This window comes from Oncorhynchus kisutch, linkage group LG28 (genome assembly GCF_002021735.2).
Source record: "Oncorhynchus kisutch isolate 150728-3 linkage group LG28, Okis_V2, whole genome shotgun sequence".
NCBI classification, from domain to species: Eukaryota; Metazoa; Chordata; class Actinopteri; order Salmoniformes; family Salmonidae; genus Oncorhynchus; species Oncorhynchus kisutch.
In genome coordinates, this window is record NC_034201.2 from 39085585 (window position 1) to 39106018 (window position 20434).

General features: G+C 44.0%; 1 protein-coding gene across 1 annotated transcript in view; it reads right to left on the reverse strand.

The window, feature by feature from the left end:
- The window catches only part of LOC109873378 (serine/threonine-protein kinase 32A), an 85698-nt gene that overhangs the window by 50009 nt on the left and 15255 nt on the right, over positions 1–20434 (reverse strand). The window contains exon 5 of the mRNA XM_031808329.1: positions 6370–6543. Coding sequence (XP_031664189.1) covers positions 6370–6543 — 174 coding nt within the window. The remainder of the gene's footprint in view (positions 1–6369; positions 6544–20434) is intronic.

Below are 20434 nucleotides of genomic sequence, written 5' to 3' on the forward strand. Positions count from 1 at the left end.
GTGAGACTGAACTCAAATGTGATTATGCATTCAGTGCTGTTGCCTTTAGGTGCAGGATTGAGGCTTCACAATCACATTTGTCCCTCTGACTGTATCTTTCCTCTAAACATAGCCTGGATGTGTCTGTAGCTTCAGTGTGAGAGCCAGAGGGCATCGCTGCAGCTCGTCTGCCTCTGTGTAAAGCAGGAGGCGGCTCTTTCTCTCCCAGAGCTCAGAGCACAGCCTTGTTCATAGCCATGCTCTACTTTCACAGTGCTGTAGTCTGTTGAATGGAGAGGAGCACTGCAACACCGTCTAACTGTGGCTAATAATTCAAACTGAGAACATAAAAACAATAGATAGCTCCAGTCTCTGTGGCAGCAGTCTCTGTGGCAGCAGTCTCTGTGGCAGCAGTCTCTGTGGCACTTCTGTTTTTAGTTTAAAACCAAGCAAACATCTAACCTTATTCCAGACGCAATATGATGTCTGATGTCAAAACAGATCATTTCCCAGCTATCACATTCTGAGAACCATATATTTACTGAGCTCCAGAAGAATAAAAAAGGCTACTTACTGTCTTAGTCTGAAGCAATGGACAACCGGGTGCATATTCCAAAATCTGTCAAATGCTATTTTATCTCACGTAAGGACATAATCTGTAATCTTTGTGCAACACACACCGACGCCAAGCATCTACTCTACATCACCATCTCCACACTATAGTTAGTTATGGGAGACTGAGGTTTCATCATGTGCTGTAGACCACTACTCAACAACCCAACAGGAAGACATTAGAAATCCTATTGATAAGTTCAAATCATTTGGTTACAAAGGCTGCGTTTACACAGGCAGCCCAATTCTGATATTTTTTCCACTCATTGGTCTTTTGACCAATCACATCAGATCTTTCCACATCAGATCTTTTCAGAGCTGATCTGATTGGTCAAATGACCACTTAGTGAAGAAAATCTCAGAATTGGTCTGCCTGTATAAACACAACCTAAGTGAACTGAGAAACACCTGAAGGGGACTCAGGGCTCACATAATGTGTTTCTCAGTTCACTTATTGTAGGTTGCGTTTACACAGGTAGACCAATTCTGAGAAAATGTTTTCACTAAGTGGTCTTTTGACCAATCACTGTTGATCAAAGTGCAGAAGCTACAGAAATGAGTGAGTCAATAACGCCACAGCTCCACCACTTCCCTTCCTACAGGTCCTGGCCTGTGGTGATAATGCTTCCGGCTTCAGTCACATCTATACTGTTCCCCACGTCCACCCTTTTTAATACCACTTGCTTGTCTTCCCCTGTGATTCCAACCATCTAAATGAAGCTGCTGTGGGGAATGGGGAGTGAGTCAATAACAGCACAGCTCTACCACTTCCCTTCTCACACCTCACACATCCAATCCCTTTTTCCACTTGTGTTGTTTGGAGGGGATCGTCTCTGAAGATGCCACTAATTGAGATGCGTCTTAGTGTTAGTAATTGAAAACCCCATGAGAAGGTACTGACAAAACAGGCCTTGTTGCTTTGCTACCCTGATGGCAAAAGAGGCACAGTACTCCTTATATCTATTGTGAAATGGTAAAACCGGTCTTGGGGTAATTCATATTATTCTGTAGGTAAATCTGTGACACTCCATTTAGTATGATATATTACAGTATGTTTCGTTACATAATGAATAGAATAGCGGTTGTAGAATATCATATGAATTATAGGACGTATAGTATCATGTATCTTACTTGGTCGTACAATAGCATACGAATTGGATGATGGTCCTTATCTTGGTGGATGTATAGTATTATACGTCTTTCTCTGAGACCAGGTTGCTTATTGCGCAGTAACAACAAAGGATAATTATGGGGAGAATTTACATTGCCGTTTAGGGAAACTGTAACGACAAAAGTTAGGATAATTTATGTAGCAGGTTAAGTGAAATGGGTTCAATTTAGGATACGGGTTAGCTGAAATGCTACAGTTGTCACCAACGAGACTCAAACACACAACTTTTTGATTGCTAGAAGGTCGGGATTACGCATACCCATCCTCCCCGACCAACCTCCCTACTTTTGCAGGGATGGGCAACTTTGAAGGGGGTGGGGCCACCTTCCGAGCAAAACATTTTAGTGGCCTACTTCTTGACAGCAGAGAGAAAAAATGTCCTGTAATTCCACACATTTTGTCATAGAGCATTGAGATAATACTGCAGTATTAAAGCAAGTTTGCCCTAAAGCTAAACACTTTGACATGGGGCAGAGAAAATATTTAAAAATTGTATAATTCATTTCATGCAATTCTACTCACATTGCCATGGGACGGAGAGAAAAATGTGCAGTTTCAATAGGCCATTTCTTGTAATTCTGCACATTATGCCATAAGGTGGAGAGAAATGTTTGCAATTTTATAACAAATTTCATGCAATTCTTGTCACATGGGATGACGCTGGAGGGACGAAGCAGGTACGGGGAGTCAAACATTTAATATGGAACGGACATGGAACGAGACAGGAACAGCGGCAGCACAAGGGTAACAAAGACAAAAAAACAATTAATGCAGCAGTGGGGAACAGAGCAGGGAACTGACAAATATAGGGGAGGAAATAAACAGGTGATGAGTGAGTCCAGGTGAGTCCAATATCGCTGATGCGTGTGACAAGGAAAGGCAGGTGTGCTCAGTGGATGGAAGGAGTGCGTGATGCAGGGCAACCTGGCGCCCTCAAGTGCCAGGAGGGAAGAGCAGGAGCAGATGTAACAGTATCCCCCCCTCTTGGGGCACCACCCGGCGTCCCACCCTGGCGAACCGGCCGAGACATGGGCGCTGGGCAAGCCGGTTGGGGCATGGGAGCCTAACAAACCGGCAGGAGTGTGAGAGCCTGGCGAGCCGACTGGGGCATGGAAGCCAGACAATCCAACTGAGGCAAGACGCCTGTCGATCCTGCTGAAGCGAGGGAGCCCGATGATCCGGTGGAGAGTGACGTGGGATGGGAAGCCGCCGAGCCAACTGAGGCAAGGAAACCTCTCGAGCCAGCCAGGGCGTAAAAGCCTGACGGGCTGGCTTAGGCTCCCCCGGTTCCATCGGCGGCTGGTTTGTTGGGCTCCCATGCTCCAACCGGTTTGTTGGGCTCCCATGCTCCAACCGGTTTGTTAGGCTCCCATGCTCCAACCGGTTTGTTGGGCTCCCATGCTCCAACCGGTTTGTTGGGCTCCCATGCTCCAACCGGTTTGTTGGGCTCCCAAGCTCCAACCGGTTTGTTGGGCTCCCATTCTCCAACCGGTTTGCTGGGCTCCCATGCTCCAACCGGTTTGTTGGGCTCCCATGCTCCAACCGGTTTGTTAGGCTCCCATGCTCCAACCGGTTCATTGGGCTCCCATGCTCCAACCGGTTTGTTAGGCTCCCATGCTCCAACCGGTTTGTTGGGCTCCCATGCTCCAACCAGTTTGTTGGGCTCCCATGCTCCAACCGGTTTGTTGGACTCCCATGCTCCAACTGGTTTGTTAGGCTCCCATGCTCCAACCGGTTTGTTAGGCTCCCATGCTCCAACCGGTTTTCCCAGCGCCCATGTCTCGGCCGGTTTGTTGGGCTCCCATGCTCCAACCGGTTTGCCCAGCGCCCATGTCTCGGCCGGTTTGTTGGGCTCCCATGCTCCAACCGGTTTTCCCAGCGCCCATGTCTCGGCCGGTTTGTTGGGCTCCCATGTTCCAACCGGTTTGCCCAGCGCCCATGTCTCGGCCGGTTTGTTGGGCTCCCATGCTCCAACCGGTTTGCTCAGCGCCCATGTCTAGGCCGGATTGTTGGGCTCCCATGCTCCAACCGGGTTTGCCCAGCGCCCATGTCTCGGCCGGTTTGTTGGGCTCCCATGCTCCAACCGGTTTGCCCAGCGCCCATGTCTCGGCCGGTTCGCCAGGGTGGGACGCCGGCTGGCGCCCCAAGAGGGAGGGGGGTACTGTCACGTCTGCTCCCGCTCTTCTCCCCTGCATCACGCACCCCTGCCATCTATTACGCACACCTGTCTTCCCTCATCACGCGCATCAGCAATTGTGGACTCACCTGGACTCATTCATCACCTGTTTATTTCCTCCCCTATATTTGTCAGTTCCCTGCTCTGTTCCCTGCTGCTGCTGCATTAATTGTTTTTTGTTTGTGTTTTTTGTTTGTGTTACCCGTTTGCTGTTTCCATGTCCGTTATTTATTACATGTTTGACTCCCCGTACCTGCTTCGTCTCTCCAGCATCATCCGCGTGACAATACTACTCCTTTTGCTGGCCACTAGACTAAATTACCAATATAAACCAATCTAGCTGACATGGGCTATTTGGCTGACCGTCAGTGACTGACATAACAAGAGAAAAACTGCTAATGCACAACCAAATGTTAAAATTGCACCTTGTCTATTCTACTATTCTAACTCGCAAAAGTAAGCTGAGACCCCGACTGAGTTCCCTTTTTTGGAAATTGATCCGCGTTGGCTGCCAGTTGCCCATCCCTGGTCTAAAGTAACTAGACTAGACCATTAGTAGGGGTTATATGTCTTGAAGGTGCTCAGAAATACATAAAATATGTTTTGTTTGGCTCTGAGGACAGGCTGTATCAGTGTGTGATTGCAATGTCGTCATCAACATTGTCATTATGAATCATCAGTCATGACTCATAGGATTCTTTATACTGGATAGAGATTCTGCTCAAGGCCAGGGTATCATCAGCAGATACATGCACAAACACACACACACACACACACCCACACGCACACTCCAACAACACACACTGAATATGTGCACCCACTCAGAGTGCTACAGTGAGCACACAGCCTCCAATCAAATTATCTATTCAATTTACATACAGATGAGATGAACATTTGAATACCAGCCTCTTCCTTTCCCTGTAATAAATGCAGATTGAAAGCGGTTGATTTAATCTAAACATCTCCCAAACACCTGCTTATCTATGGGGATGTTTTTTAGTTGGAATCGAATGACAGAAATGTAAAATATTCCCATTGAATCGATTCATGAGGAATGTATTGAGAAATGACAAATCTGATCTACAGGTAACTGCCAAAATAAAGTAAACACTTGAGTAAATGAGGGATACAAAGTATATTGAAAGCAGCTGCTTCCACACAGGTGTGGTTCCTAAGTTAATTAAGAAATTAAGATCCCATCATGCATAAAAATGCCCAGTTGCCCACTATTTTGGCTACCATGGGTAGAAGAAGAGATCTCAGTGACTTTGAAAGAGGTGTCTCAAATGTGCATTGTGGGTTTAAAGGGTGTGTGTGTGTCACTGGAGGTAGGTGGCACTTTAATTGGGGAGGACTGGCACTAGGGAATGGCTGGAGATTAATAAGTGGAAAGGTATCAACAACATCAAACACATGGATGCAATTCCATTCGCTCCTATCCAGCCATTAATATGAGCCGTCGTCCCCTCAGCAGCCTCCACTGGTGTGTGTGTGTATGTCTCAGTCACCAGATCTCAACCCAACTGAACACTTATGGGAGTCAGCATTTTCACCTCCATCAACAAAACACCAAATTATGGAATTTCTTATGGAACAATGGTGTCCCATCCCTCCAGTAGAGTTCAAGACACATGTAGAATCTATGCCAAGGCTCATTGAAGCTGTTCAGGTGGCTCGTGGTGGCCCAATTCCCTATTAAGACACTATGTTGGTGTTTCCTTTATTTGGGCAGTTACCTGTATTTGCTCACAGCGGTTTCAGCATGTATAGATAGAAAAGCAGTAAGTCCTCCTACTAAATGATGTCATTTGTTATCCTGCATGTAATGAATTAGCACTCTGGAACCCTGAAGCCTCCCATTTGTCCAGGTCTGAGAAGCCCTTTCTCTGTGGTTATCATGCTGTTGCTCTGCACAGAGGTGGAGGGCGATCATGCAACCTGAGGAAGGTCTCCGCCTGGCATGTGTGTGGTGTGTTACGTGTATCTTAACTTATCATCAAGTCAACCCCTCTCTCTCTCCAGGCTGATCTGATCTGTGTGTGGTGGCTCACACCAAAGTACTATCAAAGGTCTTTCAGGTCAGTCCAATTTGTCACAATGAATGACAGGATAGTCAAATTCTTTGACAGTTACGTAAAATAATTTGAGTGATGCTTTTGGGTGGTAGCCATCTCTGTATGTTGGCTTGTTGACACTGGATGTCTGAAGATTTGGCATGGCAGCACATACTTGTGTGCAATCCAACATTGAATAAGGTATCTATGTTTCTGGGACTATAGATAGAGTTTGAACATTGAAGGGACATTGGAGGAGAGTACGACCTCTAAGGGCTGTGGCAACTGTGAGTACCGGTCATCTTTGATCTGTCTCTCTTAGCTGTGGATGATAATGACGTGATGATGAAGATGAGGGCGGTTTCTCTCTCACTCACCTGTGGATGATGCGTTTGCTGCGGAGGTAGCCCAGCGCCAGGGCGATCTCACAGATGTACAGCTTGACAGTGTTCTCTGAGAAGTGAACATTCTGCTGGAGGTGATAGCGTAGGTCTCCTCCCAACAACAGGTCCACTACCATGAACATGTCCTCCTCGTCTTGGAATGAGTACCTACAGGAGAGGAGGGGAGGGAGGAGGGGGAGGGGTGGGAGGTGGTGGAGGACATGGATAATGAAGAGGTGGAGGAGGAGGGAGAGGATGAGGTGGTTGAGAAGTAAGAGGTGGAGGAGGAGGTTGTGGAGGAGGAGGGGAGGGGGAGGAGGAGGTTAAAAGGATGTGGAGGAGGAGGAGGTTGTGGAGGAGGAGGAGGACGGGGAGGAGGAGGAGGTTAAAAAGGATGTGGAGGAGGAGGAGGTGAAGTAAGAAATGGAAGTTGTGGAGGAGGAGGTGGTGAAAGAGAAAATAAGAAGAAAATTGTCAGCCTATGACACAGCATTATATTTATCCAACACAATTACCTTGGTTGCCAATATCCAAGAGGTAAAAGAGTTCTATTCACATTCAGTGCGAGGCTCGTAATGAAAGAAGAGAGTGAAAGTATCTCAGTCAACCATCACAAAGGTCTTCAAGGCTCACAGATGGCAAAAGAATTTCGCTTATGAAACATAAGGTGCCGGCGGGCTTACACCACTCATTATTCTAGGCACAAATTAATTCCCAGAAAAGGCAATTCATTAGTGGCTAGCGATGGAAACACTACTTCAACACACTCTGGTTGGACCGTTCCATCCAAAGTAAAAGGTCAGGTGTGTCTGAGCCCATCCACCCATCCATCCATCCATCCTTCCACCCACCCACCCAACCATCCACCCACCCACCCACCCACCCAACCATCCACCCATCCATCCATCCATCCATCCTTCCACCCACCCATCCACCATCCATGTTTCCACCCACCCACACATCAGCACCTAGCCCATTCCACTATTCTCCATTGATGTTACATGACGCGACTCCGACTGGGATCTGTACTTTCTAATGAGTCTATGGCAAACTATTTCCCTCAAGCCTTCTCTTGTTTACTTAGCCTTGAGCATTCCTCCAAGAAAATCTAAACAGACCAGATGCAACTTTACAACATTTTATTTGTCACATGCTTCATAAACAACAGGTGTGGACTAACATTGAAATGCTTACTTACTTCACAACAATGCAGAGAAAAAGAAAATAGAGATATAATAGAAAAGTAAAACATGTAATAATACAAGTAATAATAGATACACAATGAGTAGTGATAACTAGGCTCTATACAAGGGGTAGCAGTACCAAGTCAATGAGTAGTGATAACTAGGCTATATAATAGAGGTAGCAGTACCAAGTCAATGAGTAGTGATAACTAGGCTCTATACAAGGGGTAGCAGTACCAAGTCAATGAGTAGTGATAACTAGGCTATATAATAGAGGTAGCAGTACCAAGTCAATGAGTAGTGATAACTAGGCTCTATACAAGGGGTAGCAGTACCAAGTCAATGAGTAGTGATAACTAGGCTCTATACAAGGGGTAGCAGTACCAAGTCAATGAGTAGTGATAACTAGGCTATATAATAGAGGTAGCAGTACCAAGTCAATGAGTAGTGATAACTAGGCTCTATACAAGGGGTAGCAGTACCAAGTCAATGAGTAGTGATAACTAGGCTATATAATAGAGGTAGCAGTACCAAGTCAATGAGTAGTGATAACTAGGCTATATAATAGAGGTAGCAGTACCAAGTCAATGAGTAGTGATAACTAGGCTCTATACAAGGGGTAGCAGTACCAAGTCAATGAGTAGTGATAACTAGGCTATATAATAGAGGTAGCAGTACCAAGTCAATGAGTAGTGATAACTAGGCTCTATACAAGGGGTAGCAGTACCAAGTCAATGAGTAGTGATAACTAGGCTATATACTAGAGGTAGCAGTACCAAGTCAATGAGTAGTGATAACTAGGCTATATAATAGAGGTAGCAGTACCAAGTCAATGAGTAGTGATAACTAGGCTATATACTAGAGGTAGCAGTACCAAGTAAATGAGTAGTGATAACTAGGCTATATAATAGAGGTAGCAGTACCAAGTCAATGAGTAGTGATAACTAGGCTCTATACAAGGGGTAGCAGTACCAAGTCAATGAGTAGTGATAACTAGGCTATATACTAGAGGTAGCAGTACCAAGTCAATGAGTAGTGATAACTAGGCTATATAATAGAGGTAGCAGTACCAAGTCAATGAGTAGTGATAACTAGGCTATATACTAGAGGTAGCAGTACCAAGTCAATGAGTAGTGATAACTAGGCTATATACTAGAGGTAGCAGTACCAAGTCAATGAGTAGTGATAACTAGGCTATATACAAGGGGTAGCAGTACCAAGTCAATGAGTAGTGATAACTAGGCTATATACTAGAGGTAGCAGTACCAAGTCAATGAGTAGTGATAACTAGGCTATATACTAGAGGTAGCAGTACCAAGTCAATGAGTAGTGATAACTAGGCTATATAATAGAGGTAGCAGTACCAAGTCAATGAGTAGTGATAACTAGGCTATATACTAGAGGTAGCAGTACCAAGTCAATGAGTAGTGATAACTAGGCTATATAATAGAGGCAGCAGTACCAAGTCGATGTGCAGGGGTACGAGGTAATTGAGGTAGATATGTAAATATAACTAGGAATAAAGTGAAAAACTGTAAACAGTAGCAGCTGTGTATGTGATGAGACAAAAAAGTTTGTGCACAAAGGGTCAATGCAGATAGTCTGTGTTGTTATTGTTGTTAACTATTTAACTAACTATTTAGCAGTCTCATGGAGACTTGATTCGATTTGATTTGATTTAAGTGCAGCACGGAGGGGTGTTTGCTTCCTTCCGAGAAAAGTCACGTCCCTGTCCTCTCCAGAGGCTCAGGTAGAATGACTTTGTCGGTGTCTGGTCTGTCATAGTTTTGTATAGACATTACAGAGCTGCAGATTGGCTGTCTGACATCATTCCCTGTGTATTTCTACTCTAAGATGCATAGATTTTTTAAAGAAAGACTCTGCGATAAGCCAGCAAAGCCTTGTGCCTTGTGGGAAAGGAAGGGTTGTAAATTCAGCAGAGAGCATCGTAAAGATCTGCACAACAGAGCAGATTAATGGCCGCTTCTCCTGACAAACATATTTCTAGAAACGAGAAAAGGAAAGAAGGTGCCTCCCACTAATCAGTGTATGATGCGTCTGAATGGCCAGGAGAGTCCTGTGCCCCATATATCACACAGACAGACAGAGGAGAATAAGTTAGGCCCAAAGACAACAGTGTCATAGTGGGGGTGGGGCCTCTGCAAATCTGCAGTCTTTAAAACTTCAAGAGATCCATTGTGAGATGTAAAAGTACCTCTGAAGAGACAGTCTAGTATGTTGGGGAGCTATGGGATAGTTGACTGAGCCACCGAGGGAAGCCGAAGCGCCTGAGATGAGATCAAACACATGTAACATCACATTAACATCACATCTACTCTCTCTCACCGACAGCTAGTCATACGACTCCACAGGTCTTCCCATGGGTGACTGTAGGCAAGAGTGGACTAGTTCAACATGTTGGACAAAGGTCTGAGAATGCCCCTGTCCTGCTAAAGATTACAAAGAAACAAAACCATGTGGCAGAATAATCACATGGATGTCTTCTTGTCACTGTTTCAAATGACCCGCAGAGAAGCAGACTATGATGTGTTATTGCCACACATTCTGAGGACTTACATCTCTTTGGAATGACTAAGATGTGTTTATAAGGAGCTGCCAGTCAGATCTAAGAAACTCTCTCTGTAGTGCTGTGCAGTTTTCTCTCTCTCTCTCTCTCTCTCTCTCTCTCTCTCTCTCTCTCTCTCTCTCTCTCTCTGTGAGCTGAGCACTTTCCGATGCTGGATAAATACCTCCTCTCTCAGCGGAGTCTGCTGAAGTGAGAGAGTCTGGTAGCTATCACAAGAACTTACCCAAGGAGATGGACATTAATTGCCCTGTTTTTTTCAGCAGGAGAAATAGCTGGTTATTTTTCAGCCAGCCTCCCCAGGGGAAGCCAGTCAGAATATTCATGAATGAACGGGTTGGTTTAGCTGTAGCAGCTTGTAGCAGGAGGGAGGGCAGTTCCTACAGGGAATCGATAGTGAACACAAGAGTCCTTACTAGTAGAAATTCTGCTTCCTATGCTTCACTGATGGATTCTTCTTCTTGCTCCCACAGGCCACTACATCAAAGTGGGACGGTCATGAAACCTGAGCAGTATAGGCTCGGATTAGAGAGGTTATTCTGTCCTCTAAGCAAACACATGCTGTAAGTTCATGATAACCACCTATCACTCTTGAACAAATACTTACACACTCACACAATTACACAGACACATGCACACATGCACAAGCAAACGTACATGCACACGCACGCACACACACACACACACACACACACACACACACACACACAAACACACACACACACACACACACACACACACACACACACACACACACACACACACACACACACACACACACACACACACACACACACACACACACACATTCAATCAATCCCTATCCCAGTCTGCTGTTCCCACATACTTCAAGAGGGCCACCATTGTTCCTGTTCCCAAGAAAGCTAAGGTAACTGAGCAAAATGACTACCGCCCCGTAGCACTCACTTCCGTCATCATGAAGTGCTTTGAGAGACTTGTCAAGGACCATATCACCTCCACCCTACCTGACACCCTAGACCCACTCCAATTTGCTTACCGCCCCAATAGGTCCACAGACGACACAATCGCAACCAGACTGCCCTAACCCATCTGGACAAGAGGAATACCTATGTAAGAATGCTGTTCATCGACGACAGCTCAGCATTTAACACCATAGTACCCTCCAAACTCGTCATCAAGCTTGAGACCCTGGGTCTCGACCCCGCCCTGTGCAACTGGGTACTGGACTTCCTGACGGGCCGCCCCCAGGTGGTGAGGGTAGGTAACAACATCTCCACCATGCTGATCCTCAACACTGGGGCCCCACAAGGGTGCGTTCTCAGCCCTCTCCTGTACTCCCTGTTCACCCACGACTGCGTGGCCATGCACGCCTCCAACTCAATCATCAAGTTTGCGGACGACACTACAGTGGTAGGCTTGATTACCAAAAACGACAAGACGGCCTACAGGGAGGAGGTGAGGGCCCTCAGAGTGTGGTGTCAGGAAAATAACCTCACACTCAATGTCAAAAGAACAAAGGAGATGATTGTGGACTTCAGGAAACAGCAGAGGAAGCACCCCCCTATCCACATCGACGGGACAGTAGTGGAGAGGGTAGTAATTTTCAAGTTCTTCAGCGTACACATCACATTTGGCTTGTCACCAAAAGCACTCACAAACTTCTACAGATGCACAATCGAGAGCATCCTGTCACCCTCTGGTACGGCAACTGCTCAGCCCACAACCGCAAGGCTCTCCAGAGGGTAGTGAGGTCTGCACAACGCATTACCGGGGGCAAACTACCTGCCCTCCAGGACACCTACACCACCCGATGTCACAGGAAGGCCATAAAGATCATCAAGGACAACAACCACCCGAGCCACTGCCTGTTCACCCCGCTATCATCCAGAAGGCGAGGTCAGTACAGGTGCATCAAAGCAGGGACCGAGAGACTGAAAAACAGCTTCTATCTCAAGGCCATCAGACTGTTAAACAGCCACCACTAACATTGAGTGGCTGCTGCCAACATACTGACTCAACTCCAGCCACTTTAATAATGGAAATTGATGGGAATTGATGTAAAAATGTATCACTAGCCACTTTAAACAATGCCACTTAATATAATGTTTACATACCCTACATTGCTCATCTCATATGTATATGTATATACTGTACTCTATATCATCTACTCCATCTTGCCATCTTTATGTAATACATGTATCACTAGCCACTTTAAACTATGCCACTTTATGTTTATAGACCCTACATTACTCATCTCATATGTATATACTGTACTCTATACCATCTACTGCATCTTGCCTATGCCGTTCTGTACCATCACTCATTCATATATCTTTATGTACATATTCTTTGTCCCGTTACACTTGTGTGTATAATGTAGTAGTTGTGGAATTGTTAGGTTAGAATACTCGTTGGTTATTCCTGCATTGTCGGAACTAGAAGCACAAGCATTTCGCTACACTCGCATTAACATCTGCTAACCATGTGTATGTGACAAATTAAATTTGATTTGATTTGACACACACACCCTCCACAAAATTGAATAACAATCACTATGTCAAGCCCTAGCTGTCTGTGATTACTGAACAGTGTCAGGGTTATACAATGAACCTGTTAACTCAGTAAAACACATCTCCATCCCAATTAGACTGAAATAGTCTGGGCTCATCTGAGATGTGTTAATGGCATTTCGCTTCCGGGTCATTCACTAACGATCAACAAGTTGGAGAAAAACAAATTCTGCCCCCGACTCACACCATGCATGCCACATTTCTACAGTTGGGTATGTGATGATTGCTTATTGTTATTTATTGAGGACAAAATGGCAGAAGGCCATTGCAGAAACGTACTCATACATATTCAAAGACACTTGAGTTCTAAGACTATAGACTCTTAACCAGCCATACAAGTGGCAGAGAAAACAATAGTTTATATGAGCGACAAGTGACGGTGTCTGCAGCATATTATGTATATGAAAAAATGTATGAATATTGATGCATACAGATGTAGGATCTTAATTTGAGCCAGTTTGCTACAGCAGGAAAATAATCCTGCAGGAACAATTGTGAATTATTATGTGAATTATAATTACAGCCAGAACACAAATATCCCGAAAGCCCATTTTCTCTTGTAAGCTGTTAGGTTACAGGATTTAATACTTATGACAGTGATATTTTATGTGATTACGATTCGACACGGACCCGCCCGGACCTGAGTGGTAGTACAGTTTTTCTCAATTGCTAAAACACTAAAACCCATTGGCTGAACAAAGTTCTCAGTTGTCTGGACTCATTTAGCTAATTATGCAGTCTGTTGTCAATACCTTAAACCATTTCACATGGTAAAACACAATTTGCAGATCTCACTTAGACTTTTCAGCAAAACTCTAAATACATTCTCATTTTCAAAACACATTCTGCACTCTAATGCACATGTCATCCATACTGGTAAACACATTCTGCACTCTAATGCACATGTCATCCATACTGGTAAACACATTCTGCACTCTAATGCACATGTCATCCATACTGGTAAACACATTCTGCACTCTAATGCACATGTCATCCATACTGGTAAACACATTCTGCACTCTAATGCACATGTCATCCATACTGGTAAACACATTCTGCACTCTAATGCACATGTCATCCATACTGGTAAACACATTCTGCACTCTAATGCACATGTCATCCATACTGGTAAACACATTCTGCACTCTAATGCACATGTCATCCATACTGGTAAACACATTCTGCACTCTAATGCACATGTCATCCATACTGGTAAACACATTCTGCACTCTAATGCACATGTCATCCATACTGGTAAACACATTCTGCACTCTAATGCACATGTCATCCATACTGGTAAACACATTCTGCACTCTAATGCACATGTCATCCATACTGGTAAACACAAGTGGCAACAATCAAATGCAAATAAAGAAGACATGTCATTGATTGAACACAACCACTCAACATTGATTTAACCTGTTTCATATGATGCGACACAACCAATATAAGCCAGTTCAGAGAGCAAACAGGTTGTTGAAGGTGAGAAGGAGAAAGTCTGAGAATGGATAGAAGAAACAATGTGAGAGGACGAGGACGAGTGCGTATGCGAGGTGGGCGACGAGGATGAAGAGGAGGAGGAGGGCAAGAAAGAGGAAGAGGATGACGAAGAGGAAGTGGAAGACAAAGAGTGGAAATATCTGATGAAATTCGAGCAACAGTTATAGACCATGTTCTTGTCCATGGACTGACAATGAGGGAAGCAGGACTTAGAGTGCAACCCAATTTGAGATGATTTTCTGTGTCCACCATAGTCAGGACATTCAGAGAAGAGAACAATTGCAATTGCAAATTTACTGTACTACACTATATGCAGCTGTTTCAATAGACATGTGTAAAGTTAATCACTGTATGTATTGTACTGCATGAATATGTTTTGGAACTGCACAACTACTTTTTGTAGAATTGCAAGGCTGCCACATGCAGGTGGAAGGACAGCTATATTCACTCAGGAGCAAGAGGCCGTTATAGTTGGCATGGTCCTTCAAGATAATGCAATACGACTCAGAGAAAACCAGAAACGAGTGATACAAGACAACACGCACTTCCAGGGAATCGACAGTGTGAGCATTTCCACAATTGTCTGTGTCCTCCATCGTAACAGGATGCGAATGAAACAAGTATACAGAGTACCGTTTGAGCGCAACTCACCAAGGGTGAAAGAACTGCGAGCTCAGTATGTGCAAGTAAGTATACATTCAGAAACATTTACTGTAATCCAGATTGTCTACAGTACTAACACATACTATGTGAATGACATTACTCTTCAGTACATACAATGTATGTGTCGATGAAGCAGGCTTCAATCTAACAAAGAGGAGAAGGAGAGGCCGAAACATGATTGGACAGTGGGCCATTGTTGAAGTCCCTGGTCAACGAGGTGGCAAAGTCACAATCTATGCTGCTATCAGCAACCATGGTGTTCTACATCACCATGTTACACTTGGGCCATATAACACCCAGCACCTTCTAAGATTTATTGCCAATCTAAGAGATATTTTATTTGAGCAGCAGGTTCAAGAGCAGCAGGGTCAAGAGCTAAATGAGAATCCCATTCCCACCTATGTGATAGTGTGGGACAATGTCAGTTTCCACCGAGCTGCTCAGGTAAAGGAATTGTTTAACATCAATGGGCAGTTTATGAACTGCAGTTTATGAACCTCCCTCCATACTCGCCTTTCCTGAATCCGATTGAGGAGTTTTTCTCCTCTTAGAGATGGAAAGTGTATGATAGACAAACCTACACCAGAGTAAATCTGCTGCAAGCCATGGATTTAGCCTGTGGTGATATAGGTGAGGAATCATGTCAGGGCTGGATACGGCACACAAGAGGCTTTTCCCCCTGTTGCCTCAGGAGGGACAATATTGCTTGTGATGTCGACGAAGTGCTCTGGCCTGACCCAGCCCAAAGACAAGAAGAAGCACATTGATCACATGTTTACTCCTTTGATTTTTGTCCCTTTTAGTATTGTATACTTTAGTACAGTGCATTGTAGGCTGTATACTGTACAATGGACAAATTGTATGGCCCTGAACATTGTGCTTTCCATTTATTAACAGTGCTGACTGCTCAATAGATTTTGACTGGTTGCAGGTTCATATCAACAAAGAACAAGAATTACAGTATCACAGAGACAAGGACAAGTTTGTGAGATGCAGGGTACAGTACTGTAAAAATAGGGGTACAAAGAGGAGGAAGAACAAAAAACAAAATTGCAAAGAGCAAAGAAGAGTAGTCATTTCTGATCAATTTTGAGCTACTATGATAGAACATGTTTTCGTTCATCAAAAGACAATGACGGAAAAATATGAATATTTTTTTAGATTCAAAATGTACTTCTCCCTGAGAATTGTATGTTTTGAACAATGTGTTTTCTATTTTTCGGTGTATTGTTTACTGACTGCTTGAGAGTGTAAATCATTTTGATCACTTTGTTTATGATTTGAGAGCAGTGTTTGATTTTGAACACAGGTAAAACTGTTTTGAGGCAAATGTTTCATTTTGCGAGAGGAGTCAGAGGTTATGTAAATAGTGCTTGAAGATGAGGTTTTGTGTTTAATGTTTTCAGGAAATGGAGTAAGGTTTCAGAAATTGTGTTTTAGCAATTGAGAAAAACTGTAAATAAGTGGCCATTAGACACAGGAAAAGAATTACATACAGAACAAGAGAAAGAGAGAGAGAGAGAGAGAGAAAGGGAGAGGGGGGAGAGTTAAAAATAAATAAAGAGAGAGAAAGAGACAGAGAGAGAGAGGGAGAGAGAGAGAAAGAGAGAGGGGGGAGAGTTAAAAATAAATAAAGAGAGAGAAAGAGAGAGAGAGAGAGAGAGAGAGAGAGAGAGAGAGAGAGAGAGAGAGAGAGAGAGGGGGGAGAGTTAAAAATAAATAAAGAGAGAGAAAGAGAGAGAGAGAGAGAGAGAGAGAGAGAGAGGGAGAGAGAGAGAAAGAGAGGCAATTGGTAAATTACATTGAAATGTTTCCATTAGAGTTCTGGTGCGTGAGGCAACCATTTTGTTATTTGTCAGGAATGCCTTGAAAAGGGGGAAAAAAACATGATAATTTTTTGAGTAATTTAGTATCCCCATCAGGCACTCACTGCCACCTGGTTATTATCTTCAACCAGCCTGGGATTCTGATTTGTTTTCTTGGCATGGACGCTCCCTTCCCAGGTCAGTTCATTCTGCCTCACATGCAGTTCAATGTAACCAGAAAATGCCCTTCAGGCCAATTTAGGACCAGAACATCTCACAGTAAGCTATTTGTGGGGTGGAATCCCCTACAGAGAAAAGTAATGGACTTTGGACCAGAGGGTTCTAATTAATGTTTGTCCCGAAAAAGGGTTCTTTGATAACGCATATACAGTAGGTGCAGATATTGGTTTCTGTATTGAAAAGGTAGCCCATAATGCACAACATGATTTCTATATTCTGTTACAGGAAATTGATTATAATTTATCTTTAATTGATTCCCATATTGTGTCTATAATTGCTTCAAATCCAATTCAAATATTCCAACGGCATAATACTGGCTTACAATGTAGTGTACATACTATGACAGAGAATATACTTCAACAGAAAATACATGCCTTGAATCAATATCAGAAAGTCTATTAAATGACTTATAGCTCTGCTCAACTTAAAGTCAACCCATTCCACTGTGCTGATTGAAATACCGGAACAACTTCAGGTACAAAATCATCCACTTACACAGTCAGACGCACACACGCACGGCGCACCCACACCCACTTACACACAACCAGAACTAAAGCCTTCTCAGAAGTAGCTGACTAAAGCCTGGCGCTGCAGAACAGATGACTGACAGTTCCCATCAGCCAGAGGCTCATGCTCCCTCAGCTGCTGTCGACCGTCAGCCCTTGGGGTGAAATTACACCCCAGCCCGGCCCCATCCCAGCAGCCCCCGCTGAGGAGGCACAAGGTGTGAACCATCATGGTCACGCCACTGCCTTATGCCTTAATACGCTTCACCTGAAGTTCACTGAGCTGCCTCCCCCTCAGCCACACCATCCCAGGTCTGTAACCTTCCACTAACTGAACCTGCCAGAAGTATGACATATCAGTGTCCTGTAACATAATGTGATGTTTGGAGGGAATGTGTGGACAGTGCTGTTATGTAGAGAGGCCAGGTCGTGGTGTGCAGAAAAGGGATTCTGGGTCGTGGATTACTGCCTGGGTCGTTTGATATGCAAGGTACAGCAGATTGTTGACTAGAACGAACCCACTGGGCAAAGTGGTTGAATCAACGTTCTTTCCACGTCTTTTCAATCCCAAAATTGAATGCGATTAAGGTGAATCAACATGGAAAACTGATTGGATTTCATGAACATCAGGGAATTTCGTATTTTTTTCACCCAACATTTAACCTAAATCCAATGACAGGGTGAAATGTTTTGTTAATTTCAAGTTGAATTTGCATTAGTTGACAACTCAATAAAATGTAAATCAGAACTAGACGTTGAACTGATGTCTGTGCCCAGTGGGAAACTACATGTCATGTATGGCAGTAAGACTAATAATAGGTTTGTTTACTGCATGCAGGTGACCTTCCTGGTTAAGTAAAGGACAAAGAGTGGAGAACCGTGCTTGACACATTAAGACAACTACAAAATAAGCATGTCGAATGAAAGACGCAAGACACTTCACTACTTCACTGATGCCAATGAGCATTTTTGGCTAAACCCTTCATTCACTTCAACGCGTGGTTCATCTTCATTGTTGATTTAATGAAGGAATTCCTGACTTGTGATACACGCCACAGGATGAGCAGTGCAGTGAGAGAGAAAATTCACCTTCAATAACAACATCTCTTCCATCAGTGTCTCTGCTCCAGACAGTTTCAGTGACTGCAACAGCTCAGGAGTTAATCCAGCTCCGACAGCTTAATGATAATAACAATATATGCCATTTAGTAGAGTCTTTTATCTGAAGTGACTTACAGTCATGTAGGCTTATATTTTATGGGTGGCCCAGGAATCGAACCTGAGATCTTGGCGTTACGACTGATCCGTGTAAAGGAAAGAATGAATGGGGCCATGTATCGTGAGATTTTGAGTGAAAACCTCCTTCCATCAGTAAGGGCATTGAAGATGAAACGTGGCTGGGTCTTTCAGCATGACAATGATCCCAAACACACCGCCCGGGCAACGAAGCAGAGGCTTCGTAAGAAGCATTTCAAGGTCCTGGAGTGGCCTAGCCAGTCACCAGATCTCAACCCCATAGAAAATCTTTGGAGGGAGTTGAAAGTCCGTGTTGCCCAGCAACATACCCAAAACATCACTGCTCTAGAGGAGATCTGCATGGAGGAATGGGCCAAAATACCAGCAACAGTGTGTGAAAACCTTGTGAAGACTTACAGAAAACATTTGACCTCTGTCATTGCCAACAAAGGGTATATAACAAAGTATTGAGATAAACTTTTGTTATTGACCAAATACTTATTTTCCACCATAATTTACAAATAAATTCATTGAAAATGTGATTTTCTGGATTTTTTTCCTCATTTTGTCTGTCATAGTTGAAGTGTACCTATGATAAAAAATTACATGCCTCTCTCATCTTTTTAAGTGGGAGAACATGCACAATTGGTGGCTGACTAAATACTTTTTTGCCCCACTGTATATGGCCCCGTTATTTATCGTACAGTTCTGCCTCTTATCCGCTCGGCGTCCCTTATGCCATAGTTAGTACATATTAATTGTCATTAGAAACTACATTTGTTTAAACAAGTCAGCCATATCAGCTACGTTTTTTTTAAAGGCAGTAAATGAGGCTGAAGGAACTGTTTCTCTGCCAGACAAGGCTCTGTTGATAGCCAGGTGTAGCAGTGGTAAGGTGTTGGGACTGCTGTCGGGACTCTGCAGTTGGGACAGCTATATTTAGGACCTAACAGTTTGTGGGCATCGTTGGTCACCGTTATAGTGCAATTATGTGGAACTCTATTCCACATCAGGTAACTGTTTTATCTCCCATAGGGCGGCTCACCTTTGGCCCTCACCATTAGGGTTTGGCCGGGGTAGGCGGTCATTGTAAATACCAATTTGTTCTTAACTGACGTGCCTAGTTAAATAAAGGTTACATTTTTTTTTAAATGGATGCAAGCAGTAGAATCAGATTTAAAAAACAGATAAAGAAACCATCTTATGGAACAGTGGAGGCTGTGAAGAGACACACACACAGGTACAGATACACGCATACACACCCACACTCCAGCTCACGTACTCTACACACATGTACATTGTAATAATGTTATATGATGTACTGTTTTATCTTTTGTTTTGTGTTTGGACGCCAGGAAGAGTAGCTGTTGCCTTGGCAGGAACTAATGGGGATCCCTAATAAACCCCAGGAAGAGTAGCTGTTGCCTTGGCAGGAACTAATGGGGATCCCTAATAAACCCCAGGAAGAGTAGCTGTTGCCTTGGCAGGAACTAATGGGGATCCCTAATATACCCCAGGAAGAGTAGCTGTTGCCTTGGCAGGAACTAATGGGGATCCATAATAAACCCCAGGAAGAGTAGCTGCTGCCTTGGCAGGAACTAATGGGGATCCCTAATATACCCCAGGAAGAGTAGCTGCTGCCTTGGCAGGAACTAATGGGGATCCCTAATATACCCCAGGAAGAGTAGCTGCTGCCTTGGCAGGAACTAATGGGGATCCCTAATATACCCCAGGAAGAGTAGCTGCTGCCTTGGCAGGAACTAATGGGGATCCCTAATATACCCCAGGA